The 20,403-nt window shown below is 42.4% G+C and overlaps 1 protein-coding gene across 1 annotated transcript in view; it reads left to right on the top strand.

Annotated features, from left to right (window-relative positions):
* The first annotated feature begins 6,486 nt into the window (after positions 1-6,486).
* METAP2 (methionyl aminopeptidase 2) overlaps positions 6,487-20,403 on the top strand; it is a 40,550-nt gene continuing 26,633 nt past the window's right edge. The window contains exons 1-4 of the mRNA XM_017861749.1: positions 6,487-6,770; positions 8,483-8,590; positions 16,205-16,270; positions 18,853-18,955. Coding sequence (XP_017717238.1) covers positions 6,620-6,770; positions 8,483-8,590; positions 16,205-16,270; positions 18,853-18,955 — 428 coding nt within the window. The 5' untranslated portion in view covers positions 6,487-6,619. The remainder of the gene's footprint in view (positions 6,771-8,482; positions 8,591-16,204; positions 16,271-18,852; positions 18,956-20,403) is intronic.

Genomic DNA, 20,403 nt, shown 5'->3' with positions numbered 1-20,403 from the left:
CCAGGATGGTCTTAATCTCCTGACCTTGTGATCCACCCACCTTGGCCTCTCAAAGTGCTGGGATTACAGGCGTGAGCCACCGCGCCCGGCCTATCACTAGACATTTTTTTAGGACTGCTGTAATTCAGGTAAAATGTTCTCAGAGCACTTACGCAGTAAGGCATCTCCACCAATGAACTGACAACTCTGGCTTTGAGCCTCTGGAAACAATGATCTGTTTCTAAGCAGTTTATATAAATTTCTTTTTTGTTAATAAAAGATCCCCTTCCCTCACTGAGTGCACTGGAGGCTTGCCATTTCCTGCATTCTGGATTATAATCCTTATTTCTATTCTCAAATAAACCCAACAGGTTTAGAGATAATTTTCTCTTGCTTTTTTTTTTGAGAGACAGTCCCACTCTGTCACCCAGTCTGGAGTGCAGTGGTGCGATCTCGGCCCTCTGCAATCTCTGCCTTGTGGGTTCAAGCAATTCTCCTGCCTCAGCCTACCCAGTAGCTGGGGCTACAAGCACATGCCACCATGCCCGACTAATTTTTGTTTTTTTTTTTTTTTTTGAGACGGAGTTTTGCTCAGTCGCCCAGGCTGGAGTGCAGTGGCACGGTCTCGGCTCACTGCAAGCTCCGCCTCCCTGGTTCATGCCATTCTCCTGCCTCAGCCTCCCAAGTAGCTGGGACTACAGGCGCCCGCCACCACGCCCAGCTAATTTTTTGCATTTTTAGTAGAGACGGGGTTTCACCGTGTTAGCCAGGATGGTCTCGATCTCCTGACCTCGTGATCCACCCCGCTTGACCTCCCAAAGTGCTGGGATTACAGGCGTGACCCCACCGCACCCGGCCAATTTTTGTATTTTTAATAGAGACAGGGTTTCACCATGTTGGCCAGGCTAGTCTCGAACTCCTGACCTCAAATGATCCACCTGCCTTGGCCTCCCAAAGTGGAAGGATTACAGGCTAGGATTACAGGCGTGAGCCACCACACCCGGTCGTTTTTTCTTTTCTCTTTTTTTTTTTTTGAGACAAGGTCTCACTCTGTCATTGAGGCTGGAGTGCAGTGGTGATGAGACAGGATAGTTCCCTTGACCCCCTTGGTGGGCGGGAAGTGGAGTGACTGGTTTCACTAAGCCCACTGCTAGCCACTCCTCATGCGAGGGAGTGTGCGAGGGAGCGAGTGTGGGAACCGGAGTGAACGAGCGCTGGAACCAGCCAGTTGCTCTTTTCTGGTGGGAGGAGGCTCTATGTGGGCCCCGCAGCAGCATCCAAGCATATTACAACCAATGCTCTTTCTGCTCTGCCGTCCAGGGATGGCCAAGTGCCAACCAGCTCAGTGGAGGGTCAGGGTGGCAGCCCCTATGCTCTCAGAGAGCCCCTATGCTTTCAGAGGCTTCCTGGTTCTTGTCTGGCGTCCAGGAAGAATCCGGTCACATGAACCAGTTGAAAGGTAATGAATGCAGAAGACTTTATTGAGTGGTGGGTGGCTCTCAGCGGAAAGGGAGGCTGCAAAGGGATGGGAAGGTAATCTTTCCCTGAAGCCCACCCATCTCTGGCCAGGCCCCTCTCTGAAGCTGTACGTCCAAAGTTAGCTGCATCTACTCTCTGACACTTAGTTGTTTCTTTGCTTGCCACTCAGCCGCTTGTGTTGCCTTGTCAGCTGATCTTTTATGGGCACAGGATAGGGGAGGGGCAGGCCAAAAAAGCAACATTTGGGCAGAAAAATGGGGTCAGCTGTTTTCACTTAGGGCCATGGTTCCAGGCTGCAGGGTGGGGTTTAGCTGGGAGCCTGGCCCTTCTGTAACAGTGTGATCATAATTCATGGCAGCCTTGACTTCCCCGGGGTCAAGCAATCCTCCCACCTTAGCCTCCGAGTAGCTGGGACTACAGGCACATGCCACCATGCCCAGATGATTTTTTAATTCCTTGTAGAGAGGGGGTCTTGCTTGGTAACCCAGGCTGGTCTCTGACTCCTGGCTTCAAGTAATCTTCCTGGAGTGCTGGGATTACAAGTGTCAGAAACCATGCCTAGCCTCTAGTGTCTTTTTTTTTTAGGTTGACAATTTACATTGTCCAATAGTCACTCATGTAATTTTAAAATTTCTAGTAGCCACATTTTAAAAAGTAAAAGAAACAGGTATCAATCTTAATGATGTTTTATTTAACCCTATATAAAATTATCATTTCAACAAGTAATAAATATAACATTGAAAGACTTTAGTATTTTGTATTCAGTTTTGTAATTCAGTGTGTATTCTAAATTATGGCATAACTCAATTTGGACTAGCAGCATTTTTTTTTTTTTTTTTTTTGAGACAGAGTCTTGCTCTGTCACCCAGGCTGGAGTGCAGTGGCAGGATCTTGGCTCACTGCAACCTCCGCCTCCCAGGTTCGAGCAATTTTCCTGTCTCAGTCTTCCGAGTAGCTGGGATTACAGGTGCCCGCCACCACGCCCAGCTAATTTTTTTGTATTTTTAGTAGAGACAGGGTTTCACCATGTTAGACAGGATGGTCTCGATCTCCTAACCTCGTGATCCGCCTGCCTTGGCCTCTGAAAGTGCTGGGATTACAGGCATGAGCCACGGCGCCCAGCCTCCACTATTCTTTTGATCTCCAGTTCCTTATAGTTATCCACCTTCTTCACAGCTCCAGTTTAATGCCCCAAGACACCTCAGACTCAGCATGTCTCACATCTAACTCATAATCTTCCCTTTCAAATCTGAAATGTTTTTCTATCGCTGTCATTGACATTACATTACCAGTCAATCCAGTTTCACCAGCACACACCTAAGGGGCTTCCTTGATATCTTCTCTCTCAAATCCCTTATACAATTCATCACCAAATCTTACCCATTTTATCTCCCACATATCTCTTAAATCTATTCATTTTTTTGGTCATACCCATCATCATTCCCTTTCAAGCCACTAAACTGATCTCCCTGCTTTCATTCTGGCCACCCTCAACTCTACTCTGTACACCGCAGTCATGGTGATTTTTTTTTTTTTTTTTTTTTTTGAGACGGAGTCTCGCTATCACCCAGGCTGGAGCGCAGTGGCGTGATCTCGGCTCACTGCAAGCTCTGCCTCCCGGGTTCACGCCATTCTCCTGCCTCAGCCTCCTGAGTAGCTGGGACTACAGGCGCCCGCAACCACGTCCGGCTAATTTTTTTATTTTTAGTAGAGACGGGATTTCACTGTGTTAGCCAGGATCGTCTTGATCTCCTAACCTCGTGATCCACCCACCTCGGCCTCCCAAAGTGCTGGGATTACAGGCATGAGCCGCCGTGCCAGGCCCATTGTGATGTTTTCAAAATCTAATCATGTTAATTGCAAATCTCATCAGATCAGGTTACCTGTCTCCTCACCATTAAAATACTTAAGGGACCTGGACACAGTGGCTCATCCCTGTAATCCCAGCACTTTGGGAGGCTGAGGAGGGTGGATCACCTGAGGTCAAGAGTTCGAGACCAGCCTGGCCAACATAGTGAAACCCCGTCTCTACTAAAGATACAAAAATTAGCTGGGCCTGGTGGCGCGTGCCTGTAGACCCAACTACTCAGGAGGCTGAGGCGGGAGAATTGCTTGAATTTGGGAGGTGGAAGTTGCGGTGAGTAGAGATCGCACCACTGCACTCCAGCCTGGGTGACAGAGCAAGACTCCATCTCAGAAAAAAATAAAAAATAAAAATAAAATACTTAAGAGAGGTAGGTGGATCACCTGAGGTCAGGAGTTTGAGACCAGCCTGACCAACATGGTGAAACACTGTCTCTACCAAAAAATACAAAAATTAACTGGGTGTGGTGGCATGTGCCTGTAGTCCCAGCTACTTGGGAGACTGAGGTGGGATAACTGCTTGAACCCAGGAGGTAGAGGTTGCAGTGAGCTGACATCATGCCACTGCATTCCAGCCTGAGCAACAGAATGAGACCCTGTCTCAAAAATAAATAAAGAAGTAAAATAAAATACTTAAGAGATTTATATTGTTCTTAGGACAAAGTATAGAGCCCTTAGTATGATCTAAAAGGCTCTGTCAGCTCTTCTACCCTTTACCTTCCTCCAAGGCTCTTACCTTTCTATTCTCATCTCATCACACTCACTCCCTTCTCCACCTTTTTGCATTCTAGCCATACTAAATGTTTTTTAGTTCTTTAAATGTGTTATACTCCCTAGTGTTTTACAGACGAGAAAACCAAGGTTCAAAGAGACGTGAGCTGTCCAGAGTCACAAAATTATAGCCAAATGACCATTCTAATATTGTAATCCATGTCTCCTCTTTAAATACAATTATTTTTTCTTTACCTTCCCTTTGCCAAGAATACTCTGCCAGGTGCAATGGCTCATGCCTGTAATCCCAACACTTTGGGAGGTTGAGGCACCTGAAATCAGGCGTTTGAGACCAGCCTGGCCAACATGGTGAAACCCTGTCTCTACAAAAATTAGCTGGGTGTGGTGGTGGGCACCTGCAATCCCAGCTATTCGGGAGGCTGAGGTAGGAGAATCTTGAACCTGGGAGGCGGAGGTTGCAGTGAGCTGAGATCAGGCCACTGCACTCCAGCCTGGCTGACAGAGTGAGACTCTTGTCTCAAAAAAAAAAAAATTTTTTTCTCTAAACCTTTCTTCTCCCCTTTGCCTATTTATCCTTCAGATCTCAGCCTAATTGCTACTTTCTCAGGAAACCCTACCGGGCCATCCTACCTAGACAAGTCCCTTTGTAATATGCTCTCATAGCAGCAGTTGTAAATTTGCTTTTATTAGCATCATTGCTTGATGTCTGTTTTTGTTAACTGGCTCTATGATGACAAGGATCATCTCTGTTTTTGCTCTCTAAATATTGCCAGATCTAGATTTATAATAGGCATTCAACGAATGGATGGATGAGAGAATGAGTGAATATGTCAGCCAAGCAAAGAGCAGCCCAGACAAAAGTAACAGTGAGTTTGAAATGCTCCAAGCTCAGAAAGAGCTTTGAGAGCTGGAGCTATAATAGTAAGAGAGTGGAGACACTGGAAAAGTAGGTATGGCTGTATCTTGCTGGGCATTTTAAAGGATTTTGGACACATGGCAGCTACTTCTGTTTTTATTTTTGTGGTGTTATGTTTGGTTTACCAACTTTTTATTTTTTATTTTATTTTATTATTTTTTTTGAGACGGAGTCTTGCTTTGCTGCCCAGGCTGGAGTGCAGTGGCACAATCTTGGCTCACTGCAACCTCTCTCCAGGTTCAGGCGATTCTCCTGCCTCAGCTTCCCTAGTAGCTGGGACTACAGGCGCCTGCTACCACGCCTGGCTAATTTTTGTATTTTTAGTAGACACAGGGTTTCACCATATTGGCCAGACTGGTCTCGAACTCCTGACCGCCTCGACCTCCCAAAGTACTGGGATTACAGGCGTGAGCCACAGCGCCGAGCCGGTTTACCAACTTTTACATTGCTAGCAATCAACTAGGGAAAACAATTTAAAATCTAAATAGGGATAGATTTAGAGAGATAGATAAAGATATGCACAAGAGAAGCAGTTTTTATTAGCATTATTGGATAGGTGCTGCCTGAATCTTTAAGACAGAGAATGTAAATTTATGCAGCTGCGGTCAGAGCCTGTGTGAGGTTTACTGTAAACCCATTGGCAAGAAGGCTCTTAAAGACATTTTTGATGCCCATGAAGCTTGGTGCCTAGTTTAAAACTAATGAAAACACCTAAACTCTCTAGGTGGACAAACCCATATTCAGGAGAAATTGAGGAGTTGGTGCAGGCAGCCAATCACAGTCCACTTACACCACAAACTAAATCTCAAACTGCGGTTTGAACATGAGGCTCAAAACATAAGAATTAAAGAAATGGGCAAAATTCAATTAGTTTCTGGTGAAACGTCCTAAATCCAAAAGAAATGTGACCGGAAACAGAGAAAATGGAGTGTGATCTTTTGCATTAATGAGAGATACCGTGTCCCCGTGTGTCAGAACCTGTCATTCTTGTCCTGAATTGGAAAGTGAGCGGAGTGTGACGGGATCCCATCCATCTTGAACCGTCCGGGGTTGAGTAGTACAAGAAACTAACACGGAACTCCAGCTTCCAAAATTCTCTCCAGTGCCTACAGAGCCTCGCGGAGAGCTGTGATTGTGAATGTCAACGCAGATTTGATTAAATCTTAGATTTAAGAGATATGTGGAGTCAAGACAATAGGAAAGTGTACAAGTGAACACATTTCTTAGCCCATTTCCCCACTGCCTGTGTGATTTATAAAAACGCAAATATAAAATATTTCCGTTCCAGCAGAGACGCCGCTTGCTCCTGCGGGTTGCCCCCCTCCACAGGCATCTCCAGCTGACTCTAGAGCTCAAGCTCCCCTTTAAACTTCACCCTGCGCAAGCAGATTTGCACCGGGAATGCCCGAGGCACCGGACGAAGCAGTCGGGTCTGGCCCCAGTCCAGTCCAGCCAGGAGGGGCTCCAAGCCGAGACTCCGGCACGCCCGGCCCGAAGCTAGCACGACACCCTCAGCTGAGTCGTCCGCCGTCCCAGCATTCCCTGCGACCTTACCATCGAGAGCCGCTTCCGGCGTGGTTGGTGTAGGCGGGTGGAGAAGGAGCGGGCCCTAGCCGCTCTGTCTCATTCCCTCGCGCTCTCTCGAGCAACATGGCGGGTGTGGAGGAGGCAGCGGCCTCCGGGAGCCACCTGAATGGCGACCTGGATCCAGACGACAGAGAAGAAGGAGCTGCCTCTACGGCTGAGGAAGCAGCCAAGAAAAAAAGACGAAAGAAGAAGAAGAGCAAAGGGGCTTCTGCAGGTAAAGAGAGTTTTATGTTTTCCCAGTCCCCTCCGGGAAGGGCTGAACGGTTTGGCTCAGGCCCGTTGAGGGGGCCGGGACGGGGGCTCCGGAGTCCCAGACTAGACTGATTCTTAGGCCTGACAGGGTGGCAAAGCCGGGCTGTAGATTCCCAGTCTGAGAAGAGGCGTCATCTCCTGTGGGACTAGAGGGCTGGTGGGGGAGAAAAGAGTGCCTGAGGTTGGCGTGTGGTACCTCCGGGGTCGCTGGGCCTGAGCCCCTGTATTACTAGAACTCAGCTCCCACGCGCATCGTGGCACGGTCTTGAGATTGTGCACAGAGCACAGCCCTACCATCTTTTGCGCGATTTGGCCGCCGCCTCAAAGATCCAATTCTGACCCGTATTGCCGCGTCTTTGCTGGTTTGCTGGAGCAAGCTAGGACATATTTTCTTTGGGGGTGGGGGTGGGTTGGGCAAATAAAATGGAGAGCACACCTCCCCCCACTATCCCGGTTCACGCTGGGGTTGTTGTTGCAGCCTGCACTTTTGGGGTGTGTGTACATCTGTGTATGCCCGCGCGCTCTTGTCATTAATTGCAGAATTTGTGGTGGTGATACGAATTTTCACCTGCCTAATCCCATAGCATCGCCAAGCTTCAGGGCCTTTAGACCTGAATTTAGATGCCACTTGCAGGCAGTGCAGATAGGATATTCTGTGGCTCAGAATGGAACTTCTCAGGTCTTAACCTCTAGATCCACTGGTAAGGCAAGGAGAACTGCTGAGAGTTTACAGTTGGATATTATGAGCTAGGAACTTAAATGTTTTCGGAAGTCTGTTTTTGCTGCACAAGTTCCTTCACCTTAAGAAAAATTATTTTTACTTGTTTCTAATTAAAATCCCCAGAGAAACAGAAAAATGGAGAAGTCGGAGGCGATTAAGATGAAATTGAGAGAGGTCAAAGAGAGCTAATCTTCATCTTTCTGAAATTTTGATTAGATGGAAATGGAAGGAGAGTTGTAGCGTTGCTGGAACTCTTCCAGAGCAAAATTTATTACTCTGGTGGCTGTTCCTGGATTTCGAGTGAAATTCAGATACTGCTGTTCGTCTCGTAAGGTGTTCAGCTGACTGATCCTAATGTATTTTTAACAATTGTATTTGTTAATATGAATTCTCTCCAATAGCCAGAATGTCACTTCATTTCGTGCTACCTGATACTATTACTGTTAATACATGTAACATATTGCTCCTATAGGTAGGTTATAATCACTTCCAGAGCAGGGGCCTGGTCTTGTGCTTAGATATTTGAGCATTTTACTTTTTTAGTAATGGACTATCTTTGCCTATTTATTTTGACTTTACCCAGCCCATCGTGATATACTTCTTCATGAAACCAGGCTGCTATTACCTATCTGGTATTTAAGTATTTGTTGAGTCTAATAGCTGACCACTATTACAAGTTAAACTACTTGAGGATAGAGACCAGTTCACACTTTTGTTTATCTTTTAGCTGCTAGTGTGTGTAATGGATATTTTGTTGAGTAAATTAATGAATGGATAGTACTGTGTACATATGGAAGATTTTTGTCATTAAACGAATTATGTTATGTTCACAATAATGTTTCTGTTTTTGTTTCCTGAGAAAAGGATTTGTAAGTTTTCCAAGATCATTAGAGCATATTCTAGTGGGAAAGTGTCTGTATTAGATTCGATTTCTGCTGTTTTGTTTTGATCAGCAGGGGAACAGGAACCTGATAAAGAATCAGGAGCCTCAGTGGATGAAGTAGCAAGACAGTTGGAAAGACAAGCATTGGAAGATAAAGAAAGAGATGAAGATGACGACGGTAAATGGTTAATTTGATCTTTGTGGTTAGAAAAGCTAGAAAATGTAGCTGGACGTGGTGGTTCACAACTGTAATCCCAGCACTTTGGGAGGTCGAGGCGGACGGATTACCTGAGGTCAGTAGTTCAAGACCATCCTGGCCAACATGGTGAAAACCCCGTCTCTTCTAAAAATACAAAAAAAAATTTAGCCAGGCGTGGTGACACACACCTGTAATCCCAGCTACTTGGGAAGCTGAGGGAGGAAAATTGCTTGAGCCTGGGAGATGGAGGTGCAGTGAGCTGAGATTGCACCATTACACTCCAGCCTGGCCAACAGAGCGAGACTGTCTCAAAAAAAAAAAAGAAAGAAAAGAAAAGGAAAGAAAGACAAGCTAGAAAATGTGATATTCCTTCATCAAAATTTACCCAGATAGTCTTTTCTCTATTTCACTTGTTAGAGCCTCAATTAATGTCACAGATTAAAAAGGAAAAGGTGTTTATTAGTAAGTCTTGAAAAAGTTCGGTGTGTTAATTAGCTGTTCAGATAGGACAGATCTCAAGTTTTAAAAATATACTTGGTAGAAGGCAAAGTAGTGAGTATTAGTAAGATTGAGGGATTATTTAACTAATACTTACTGAAGAATTACTATGTACTAAGTACTTTCCTAGGTTATTTTCACATACATTCACATTTTAACCTCACAAAACCAAGCAAAGTAACCTACTTGTGCTTATATATTCATTTTGTTTTTTAGTAATGGACTATCTTTTCCTATTTATTTTGACTTTACCCAGCCCCTCATGGCTTTACCCAGCCATCTCATTTTACAGATAGGGAAGGGGTAGTTACATGATTTACCCAAAGTGACACAGCTACTATGTGTAGAATAGAGCCAGAATTTCAAACCTAGTGCCTGACTGCATGTTTGTTCCTTTTACTCTCTCTCTGTCTCTTTTTTTCCCCCCCCCCTTTTTGAGACCTAGTCTCACTCTGTCACACAGGCTGGAGTGTAGTGGTGTGATCTCGGATCACTGCAACCTCCCAGGCTCAACCTGCCTCAGCCTCCCAAGTAGCTGGGATTACAGGTGCCTGCCACCATGCCCAGCTAATTTTTTTGTATCTTTAGCAGAAATGGGGTTTTACCATGTTGGCCAGGTTGGTCTCGAACTCCTGACCTCAAGTGATCTGCCCACCTCGGCCTCCCAAAGTGCTGGGATTATAGGCCTGAGCCACTGTGTCCAGCCTGTTCCTTTTACTATCTATACCAAAATTACCTCTTTTCATTCTCAAAGGATCATATAGGAGTGCACTAAGTTTTATTGTAAATTCCTTGACCCTAACTCCTTGTGGGTGTTTGGGTACAATAAAATTTTTTTTAAGACAGCAACTGCTAATTGATGTTATCAGTAAAACAGTGGAGGAAGAGACAGGTAAGAAAACTTACTTTTTTCCACCCTCTTTTGGCAGAGGAAAAATGAGCTTTCCCATTCTTTTTATTTGTGATTGCCTACTGCTGAGAACATCTGCTCCACTTCAAGCACCACCAGCCTAGGGTTAGGTCTTTAACCATTAGTTGGGGCTGTACTTTAATTATTGTGTTAGGGTAATGTAGAGTAGTTGTTTTCCTTTAAAGTGATATGTTTTCTGCCTTCGAGAAGCTTATAGTGAACATTTGGTGGAGAAAAATGCCAAGATTCAAGGGAATTATTAGCTTTTCCTCTTCCTTAAACCTCCATTCTACATTGGCGTATGCTTTAGATTATGAACTTATTTTGAGCTCTTCACAAGAAAATGTTTTGTAAATTCAAGGCAATATAATAGGTTGCTATAGACCCACTATGTATACAATGTCATAATGCTTCCTGGGCCTATCAGGCTAGTTAAAAAATACTAGCTGGGTGTGATGGTTTATGCTTGTAATCCAGACAAGCCTGGGCAACATAGTGATACCCCATTTCTAGCCACCACCCCCCCCCCAAAAAAATCACAGTGCTAATCTTGAAGTGTATCTTGTTCTGTTACATCTCTACAAAGTTGCCCGTCAAGTTGGAAATCTTAAATGTGTTAAAGAGGATTTTAGGAGTATTTGTAGTTATTTCAGTAATCAGAGTCAGTCAATACTGCTTACCTGTTGTTAGGTCTCTGAGGGAATTGAAAGGTAGTGTTTCAAAGTCTTTCTCCTAATGGAAAACGAGACTGAGTACATTAGCTCTCGCCTGTAATCCCAGCACTTTGGGAGGCCGAGGTGGATGGATCACCTGAGGTCAGGAATTCAAGACCAGCCTTACCAACATGGTGAAACCCTGTCTGTACTAAAAATACAAAAAATTAGCCAGGTGTGGTGGTGGGTGCCTGTAATCCCAGCTAGTTGGGAGGCTGAGGCGGGAGAATCGCTTGAACCTGAGAGGTGGAGGTTGCTGCCAGTGGAGATTGTGCCATTGCACTTCAACCTGGGCAACAAGAGTGAAACTATGTCTCAAAAAATAAGAAAAAAAGAAAACTAAAGATATGGTTGACAGACAAAACCTAGAGGTGAGAGGGTATTTGGGTACCTATAATAAAATTTATTGAAATTTGGTGGTATAATTGTGGGCTGAATGCTGAAGGAAGGCTCATTGGAAGGAATAAAACTTGAGTAAAACCAAACAAAAGAAATTGTTTTGGGTTGGGGTAATGTTAAGAAAGCATTTGAAGCATTGTGGTAATACAAGCTTGCCGTATGAGGTGATTGACTGAGGGAGCCTTGGAGGTTTTTTGTATTTTTTTTTTTTTGAGATGGAGTCTTGCTCTTTTGCCCGGGCTGGGGGGGGGGGGGGGGATCTCGGCTCACTGCAAGCTCTGCCTCCCAGGTTCACCCCATTCTCCTGCCTCAGCCTCCCGAGTAGCTGGGACTACAGGCGCCTGCCACCACGCCTGGCTAATTTTTTGTATTTTAGTAGAGACGGGGTTTCACTGTGTTAGCCAGGATGATCTCGATCTCCTGACCTTGTGATCCGCCCACCTCGGCCTCCCAAAGTGCTGGGATTACAGGCGAGAGCCACCGTGCCCGGCCACCTTGGAGGATTTTTAAGAAATGTTATGAGCCAAGCACAGTGGCTGGTGCCTATAATCCCAGCTACTTGGGAGGCTGGGATGGGAGGATCTTTGAGTCTGGGGGCTTCAATGTGCTACGAAAGCACCTGTGACTGGCCACTGCACTCCAACCTGGGTAACATAGTGAGACCCTGTCTCTTAACAAAAAAGCAATGTTATGAAATAATAATTTAGGCTTTATCAATATACAGGGGTGTGTAGGAAAGGCAAGGAAGAGATCATTTTGGAGGCCTCTTAGAAATAGTCCAGGCATGTGGTAATGAAGATGTAAACTGGTAGTCATAAATAGGCATGGAGAGGATGGATCCATTGACCCGTAGTGTGGAAGCAGAATTCAAAAGACTTGGAGACTTGCATTCTGGGAGCAGGAGTAAGGCATTAGTGGACTCTGGGAGTTTGAACTTGGATGGCAGAATGTTGGTGCTGTTGACTGAAATAGTGAAGTTGGGAAAGAGCCAGTTAGACATTGGGGAAGAGATTTGCAGGCCGAGGGTAGTAAGTTTAATTTTAGATGTGCTGAATTGGAAACTGGGGTATTGGTATAAAAAGTTGACCCTGTGGGCATCTGACAATGCGCTGGAGGTAATTCATTCAATACATTTTGAGTCCGGCTCATTAACATATAATTTCCCTAAAATAATAGTCACTTCTTTTTTTTTTTTTTTTTTTTTTTTTTTCTTGAGATAGGTCTCACTCTGTTGGTCCAGAGCTGCAGTGCAGTGGGCACGATCTCAGGCTCACTGCAACCTCTCTCTGCCTTCTGGGTTCCAGCGATTCTCCTGCCTCAGCCTCCCAAGTAGCTGGGATTACAGGTGCTCGCCACCAGTCCCAGCTAATTTTTGTATATTTAGTAGAGACAGGGTTTCACCATGTTGGCCAGGCAGGTCTCGAACTCCTGGCCTCAAGTGATCCACCCGCCTCAGCCTCCCAAAGTGCTGTGATTACAGCATTTTGTCACCCTTTTTAAGTGTATAGTTTGGTGAGTTTTGACAAAGTACGCAGTTGTGTAACTACTACCACAACCTAAAATACAGACCATTTCCATTTAACATTTCCATCTTCAGAAAAAAGTTGTGTCTCTTGTAGTCGGTTCTCTTGCACGATACCTAACCCTTGGCAATCACTGATACGTTTTCTGATCCTAGTTTTGGCCTTTCCTGGAGTATCCTGTAAATAGAATTATTTGGTATGTAGTTTTTTGTGTTTGTCTTGTTTTACTTAGCATAGTACTTTTGACAGTCATTGAGTTGTGCATATATCAATAGCACATTCCTTTTTATTGCTGAGTAGTAGTCCTAATATGTTTACCCTTTTACATTGAACAATATATGGGGTGTTTACAGTTTTGGTCTATTGTGAATGAAGTTACTATGAACATTTGCATATGAGTCTATGTGTAGATATGTTTTCATTTCTCTTGGGTAAATAGGACTGGGTTGCCTATCATGGTAAATATGTGTTTAAACTCATAAGAAGCTGTCTGATTTCCAAAGTGGCTGTACTGTTTTGCATTCTTCTCAGCAATGGTTGAGAGTTTCAGGTTGTTTGTATCCTTGTAAGGACTTGGTATGTGTCTGTTTTAACATTTTAGTCTTTGATAACGGGTATGTAGTGCTTTGTCATTGTGGTTTTAATTTGCACTTCCCTAATGATACTGAGCATCTTTTCATGTTTTTATTTGCTTTTTCCTTTATCTTTGGTAAAGTGTTTGTTCACGTCTTTTGTCCATGTTTTATTGGGTTATTTGTCATCCTATTGAATTGTAATAGTTCATTGTATACTCTGGATGCAGGTTCTTTATCAGATAATATGTTTTACAGATATTTCTATGAGTTGGCTGTTCACCTGGTTAATGGTATTGCTTATAGGACAGTTTTAATTTTCTGTTTTTTAAATTTATGGGTAGTGCTTTTCGTGTCCTGTCTAAAAAGTTAAGTCATTGCTATCTCTAAGGTTACAAAGATGTTCTGTGTTCTCTCCAAGAAGTTTTATATATTTTTAGCTGTTACGTTTAGGTCTATGGTTCATTTAGAATTAATGTTTCTAGATAGTGCAAGGCAAAGCTTAAAAGCTTGAGACTCTTTTTTTTTTTTTTGTAATATGGATTTCCAGTTGTCATTCAACAGATATGAATTGATTTGGGCATAGTAGTAATACAAATAAACATACACAGCCTCTGCTGGCTGGGCCTGGTGGCTCATGCCTGTAATCTCAGCACTTTGGGAGGCTGAAATGCGATTCGAGACCAGTCTGGGCAACTTAGTGAGACCTTGTCTCTGCAAAAGATTAAAAAATATGAGCCAGGTATAGTGGTGCGTGCCTGTAGTCTCAGCTATTCAGGAGGCTGAGGTGGGAGGATTTCCTGAGTCTGGGAGATTGAGGCTGCAGTGGGCTGTGATCCTGCCACTGCACTCCAGCTTGGGCAATAGAGGGAGACCCTGTCACAGAAAAACAAAAAAAACCAACCATCTCTGCCTATGAAGAATATGCTGGGATACTATGAAGAAAAGACATGTAAAAGCACAAATTGCAACATGGTATAATGGTTGGAACTATAAACATATACAGATTAATATTCAGATCCTGGCTCTTCTACCATCCTGGCACAAAGGTCTATAAATGGTGGCTGTTTTTCTGTACTGAATACAGACATTGGACATTAAATAAGGTAATTAGCCTCAAAAGGATGAAAGTATCCAAGAAGGACCTTTTTGTTCCATGTTAAAGATGAAGAAACCAGGGTAGAGAGAGACTAATAACTTGCCCAAAGTCACACAGATGGAAAGATTTTTTTCGTGTATGTTTAATATTGGTTATGTATCTTGAAGTATTTTTTTAGGTTGTGCTACATACACTAGTCACAACCTAAAACAAATACTTCGAGATACGTAACCGATTTTAGTCTGGAAAAAACTATTGTTTCTCTAGAACAGAAACTATCTTGGCCGGGCGCGGTGGCTCACGCCTGTAATCCCAGCACTTTGAGAGGCCGAGGCGGGCGGATCACGAGGTCAGGAGATCGAGACCATCCTGGCTAACAGAGTGAAACCCCATCTCTACTAAAAGTACAAAGAAATTAGCCGGGCGTAGTGGCGGGTGCCTGTAGTCCCAGCTACTTGGGAGGCTGAGGCAGGAGAATGGGGTGAACCCGGGAGGCAGAGCTTGCAGTGAGCTGAGATCGCGCCACTGCACTCCAGCCTGGGCGGCAGAGCGAGACTCCATCTCAAAAAAAAAAAAAGTAACTTCTTATTTTTCTGTCCCTATTGCCTGGCACTTAAGAACCCAACAAACACTTAATGGAATGAAGAAGGTTACTGTTAACATTATAGTGCATGATATGTGAATTATATTATAATTTTGTTTATTTTTTTTTTGTGCTTTTGTTAGGTTTTGGATCTAAAAATCCGTAATGAGTAAGTCAGCAATATTTGTGTTTTGGGTTTATTGTTGTTACGATACAGGATTTCCCTCCCGTCACCCAGACTGGCGTGCGGTGGCTGGATCTCAGCTCACTGCAGCCTTGACTTCCCTGGCTCAGGTGATCCTCCCACATCTCAGCTTTTCAAGTAGCTGGGACTATGGGTGCATACCACCACACCTGGATAATTTTTTTGTACTTCAGTAGAGACAGGGTTTCACCATGTTGTCCAGACTGGTCTCAAACTCCTGGGCTCAAGTGATCCACCTACCTCGGCCTCCCAAAGTGCTAGGATTACAGTTGTGAACCCCTGTACCTAGCCTAATATTTGTATTTCTGCTGTTCTCTTCTGCTTGCTAGGTTTCTGATAATTTCATAAGATTGAACATAAGAAATGGTGATTTTGAGGCTGGGTATGGTGACTCATGCCTATAATCCCAGGACTTGGGAGGCCAAGGCTGGCGAATCAGTTGAGGTCAGGAGTTCAAGACCAGCCTGGTCAACATGGCAAAACTCCATCTCTACTAAAAAAATACAAAAAATTAGCCAGGCATGGTGGCATGTACCTGTAATCCCAGGTACTTGGGAGGCTGAGACACGAGAATCACTCAAACCTGGGAGGTGGAGGTTACAGTGAGCTGAGATTGTGCCATTGCACTCCAGCCTGGGCAACAGAGCTAGACCCCGTCTCAAAAAAAAAAAGAAAGAAAAGAAAAGAAATGGCAATTTTTTAAGTCAAAAATAGTCAAGTATTGGCATTTTCATATAGTTCAACCCGCGTAAGTCCTAGATAACGTTACCTCCCACTTTGCTAAACTGTTGCTTCCTGTTTCTAAATTTTTTAGAGATGGAGTCTCACTATGTTGCCCAAGCTGGATTCCAACTCCTGGACTCAAGTGATCCACCTCAGCTTCCCTAGTAGCTAGGACTATAGGCATGTGCCACCACACCTGGGAGCTGCTTCCTATGTCTTATTTCAGTGAAAGAATAAATGTAAACAAGATAAAATAAACTAATGTTTATTCATTTATTGAATAGAACAAATACTTGTCTTCTTGTACTTTCTTTGTCCCTCTGCTTATGAGGTTTAAATGAACACGTACTTGAAATGTCTTTTCTTAGATGGAGATGGCGATGGAGATGGAGCAACTGGAAAGAAGAAGAAAAAGAAGAAGAAGAAGAGAGGACGTTAGTGTCTTAAGTTAATGTTAATTGATATATTAGAAGTGGTTATTCGGCCGGGCGCGGTGGCTCACACCTGTAATCCCAGCTACTCGGGAGGCTGAGGCAGGAGAATCGCTGGAACCCAAGAGGCGGAGGTTGCAGTAAGCTGAGATCATGCCACTGCACTGCAGCCTGGGCAACACAGTGAGACTCTGTCTCGAAAAAAAAAAAAAGAAGTGGTTATTCACTGACAGGTTTGAAGAGTAGGTTTGAAGTTTCTTAAGGTCCTAATATATGTTAGGGAAGTAAACTTAGGCTTAATAGAAGCAGAATTTAGTGAAACTAGTAATTATTTAGAAAATAACTGGTTTGACAATCCTGTATTTTCTTTAGCTATTAACTCAGCTAAGGGATGTCAATATGAATTGGTTGCATTTTACTGCAAGTTAGGGATGAGTTTCTAAAAGTTTTGTGATTTAAAACTTGCATAATTTAAAGAAAAATTCTGTCAAGAGTGGCAGAAGTGGTGCCACTGTGGTGGTAGGGTAAACATCGTTTGTAATTTACCTTCCAGTTTTTAAATTATGAGATTCTTGATGAGTATTTAATGAGGAGTCCCGTTATTTAAAATGTGTGCGTATGGTGAGACTTTATTATTAACAATAACTTTTATATTGTACTATGAGATTTGTATAAAATATCCTACTTGTTTTGAGTTTCTATAAGTGCCACAACCAAACATCATCAGGGGCCTGAAAATACATTAGGGAGACTAAAGGGAGATTTCATAGTGTTGAGGAAGAAAGGTTGGGTTGAGAATGACAACATGTAAGTTTTAATCTTGGATGCCATTTGGGCTGTTGTGGACCACTGAATGTCTGGTTATGCCTTCCTTTTAAAATTTTCTGGCTAAAATTTTGAGTCAGAATTTTGGGGGCTTAATGGTGATTCCCCTGGTCTCCAGGTGGTGGTGGGATAGCCTTTGCGTTCAGGCATCCATCGTTACTAGATCCTTCTACTCTAAGAAGAGGATGTCAACTATTCTCGTAGCCTGTGAGTGCCCATGAGTCTATATTTGATGAGCACAGGATACTTGCATTCCAGGAATCTTCCAGGGGCTGTATGTCCGATTCTTTCCATTAAAAAAAATTATTAAAAGTTTGGCTATGAGAAATAGTATTACCTGAGAATGAATTAAGAGATACCTATTTCTTAAAAAAAAAAAAAGAGAGATACCTATTTCTCTAAATACTCTAAAATTGCACCCTTCTGAAGGCAGACTAGTAGGGAAGAGTGTTATTAGAAGACTGTTTTATATTTGCCCTTGATAGAATTCTTCTGACAGATGTTTAAGTATGATGCCATTAACCTTTGTTGTGCTTCCTCTGAGGATGTTGCTGAATGTACTGTTCATTATATTTCTTTATGATGTACTCCTTTTTTTTTTCTGCTTAGTATCAAGAATAACTGTGTTTTTTTTCTGAGTATCAGTCTGTTTCATCTCAGAAACTGTGACTTGTGCAAATAATATATATATATTTTTTAATGTTGGCTACTAAAGGGCTTTGAGCCAAATTTGTGGTTTTTGTATTGGCCTCATTTCAGGTACTCTTTTATGTTCTTGTTTTGGTTTTTACTAATTTACTTTGAATGTCTCTTATTTGTTAATTTTTTATATCCTGGTAGACTTCTTGAATCATTTCTGGAACAAGCCAAATAGTATAATCATGGACAGTTCAGTGCCCTCATTTTCCTCATCTATACAGTGGGAAAATTATAAATGATAGTTAATGATAACTATAGTACAGATTGTTACAGATAATTCATAGTTTTATATAATGACTTGGATGTAATACATTATAATTTTCAAAGGTTATCCAGGATTTCATCTGATCGTTCATTTTGTAGATGAGGAAACTGAGGATTCGTACTATTTAGCCATTTGTTCAAGTCACAGCTAATAAGTGGTAAAGACTAGACTTTAACTTTGATATTCTGATAACAAATTGTATATTTTTTCTCTAATGATCTTTTTAAGTCCCTTACCATGTAATTTATGCACAATATAGAAGGCATCTTTATCAGATTTGTAGATGAGATAATGTTGGAGTGATAAAATAGTTTGACAAAAATCAACATTTCAGAAAACCAGAATTGATTATGTATGCTCTTAACTTTTATACCTAATATACTCTTGAAATAATAGTTTTTCTTATTAATATATATTAGGTTTATATTTTCATTTTATTGCTATAGGACTTCTTATTACTTTGGTTTGTACTTGTGAAAGCCAACCTCTCTATGCTATTCCATCTCTAGTATAGTGAATGAAGATGAAAACATTAGTAAGTGTGCTTTTTGCCAAGGCATGTACTGTTTAAATACATAGTGGAGTTCTGAGGAGTTAAAAATTTCTTTTTCCCAAGCAGCAATAAATCAGTGAGGAGGTGGCCAGCGTGAAGTATCTTCTGCTTTTAACTGTGACAGCAAGGAGGAGGTTCCTTAAAATCAGAACATATAACAACCATTAGGAACTGAGAAAACTCTAATAAGTGCTTAATTTTATTTTTAACTACAGAAGTTAATGCTTTATTTGTATCTCACAGCAAAAGTTCAAACAGACCCTCCCTCAGTTCCAATATGTGACCTGTATCCTAATGGTGTATTTCCCAAAGGACAAGAATGCGAATACCCACCCACACAAGATGGGTAAGGATCATCAAATCACTTCCAGTTTAATTTTTGACAGTTATAGCTTAGCAATAAAGCAGATTTGACATTTCTCAGAACTTTGCTCCACTACTTTAATAAATGCTTATAAATTTGTCGTAAAGAAGATACAGTAGAAGCCCTCTTATCCAAAATGATTGGGACCAATAGCAGGTTATTGGTCATTTAAAAAGTATATTCAACTGAGGATCACAAAATAAAAATTCTTGTAGATAAAGGTTAACTTAAATTTGTTTTTCACCTCTCTTGAAATTTGGATATGGATTAGTGCTTTCCTCCCCCCTCATATGTATTCATAACGTGTTATCTACAATTCCATTTGGGGTTTCTGAGTGACAAAAGGGTTGATGTCTACTATATCTTTACTTTTTTTCCCTGAAACCTTTTGATAGTTCTTACCTACACTTAATTTGACAGAAGTATTTTTTGATGACTTATCCTTATTGAGATTTATCAGGGTAGTTAGTTTTCATGGAAACAGTTTTTTTAATATTATTATTATTATTTTTTTGAGACAGAGTTTCACTGTTGTTGCCCAGGCTGGAGTGCAGTGCTGGGATCTTGGCTCACTGCAACGTCTGCCTCTTGGATTCAAGCGATTCTCCTGCTCCAGCCTCCCAGTAGCTGGGATTACAGGCATGCACCACCCGCCTGGCTAATGTTATATTTTTAGTAGAGACGGGGTTCCTCCATGTTGGTCAGACTGGTCTTGAACTCCCAACCTCAGGTGATCCGCCTGCCTTGGCCTCCCCTAAGTGCTGGGATTACAGGGGTGAGCCACTGCACCCAGTCAATATAACATTATTAAATCACATCATTACCATAACAAGTACAGATGACTTAAACAGTCTTGGGAACAGATTCACCTGATTCTTTAAGGTGTTCTGTAAGGATACATTTCACATGGTTAGCAGAAGTGGCATTATGCAGACATACTGAGAGCATGGAAGCTGAGACCAAACTATCTGCATTGGAGTCCCAGTTCTAATGTTTATTAGCTTTGTGACTTGGGCAAGTAATTATCACATCTGTGCTTTTATTTCCTCATCCGTAAAATGGGTACTCTGCGGGGTCATTGTGAGGAATGATATATATGCATAGCACTTGGAAGAGTAGATGCATAGTAAACATAAAGCAAGCTAGTTCCTGTTATTTAGAGTAATAACCTGTCACCCACAGTATTTATAATATCGTGGACATTGATCAGTATGTTTTACAGAGGGAATTAAGAGTATTGTTTAATCCAGTGGTTGCAGTCGTTGGTTAAGAAAGCTTCTACTGTAGCTCTTGTTTTCTTGGCCTATAAAGACACCTTTTTTTTTTTTAAGCATAAAAAAGAAAAGAAGAAAGAACATACTGTTGTTACATTACCACCTGCTCCCTCATTTCCAGTTATGAATGTTCTTAGGGAATAAGTCTGTGAAATT

The sequence above is a fragment of the Rhinopithecus bieti genome, unplaced genomic scaffold, assembly GCF_001698545.2.
Source record: "Rhinopithecus bieti isolate Rb0 unplaced genomic scaffold, ASM169854v2 scaffold_61298, whole genome shotgun sequence".
NCBI lineage: Eukaryota > Metazoa > Chordata > Mammalia > Primates > Cercopithecidae > Rhinopithecus > Rhinopithecus bieti.
This window is presented reverse-complemented; position numbering and strand designations above follow the sequence as displayed.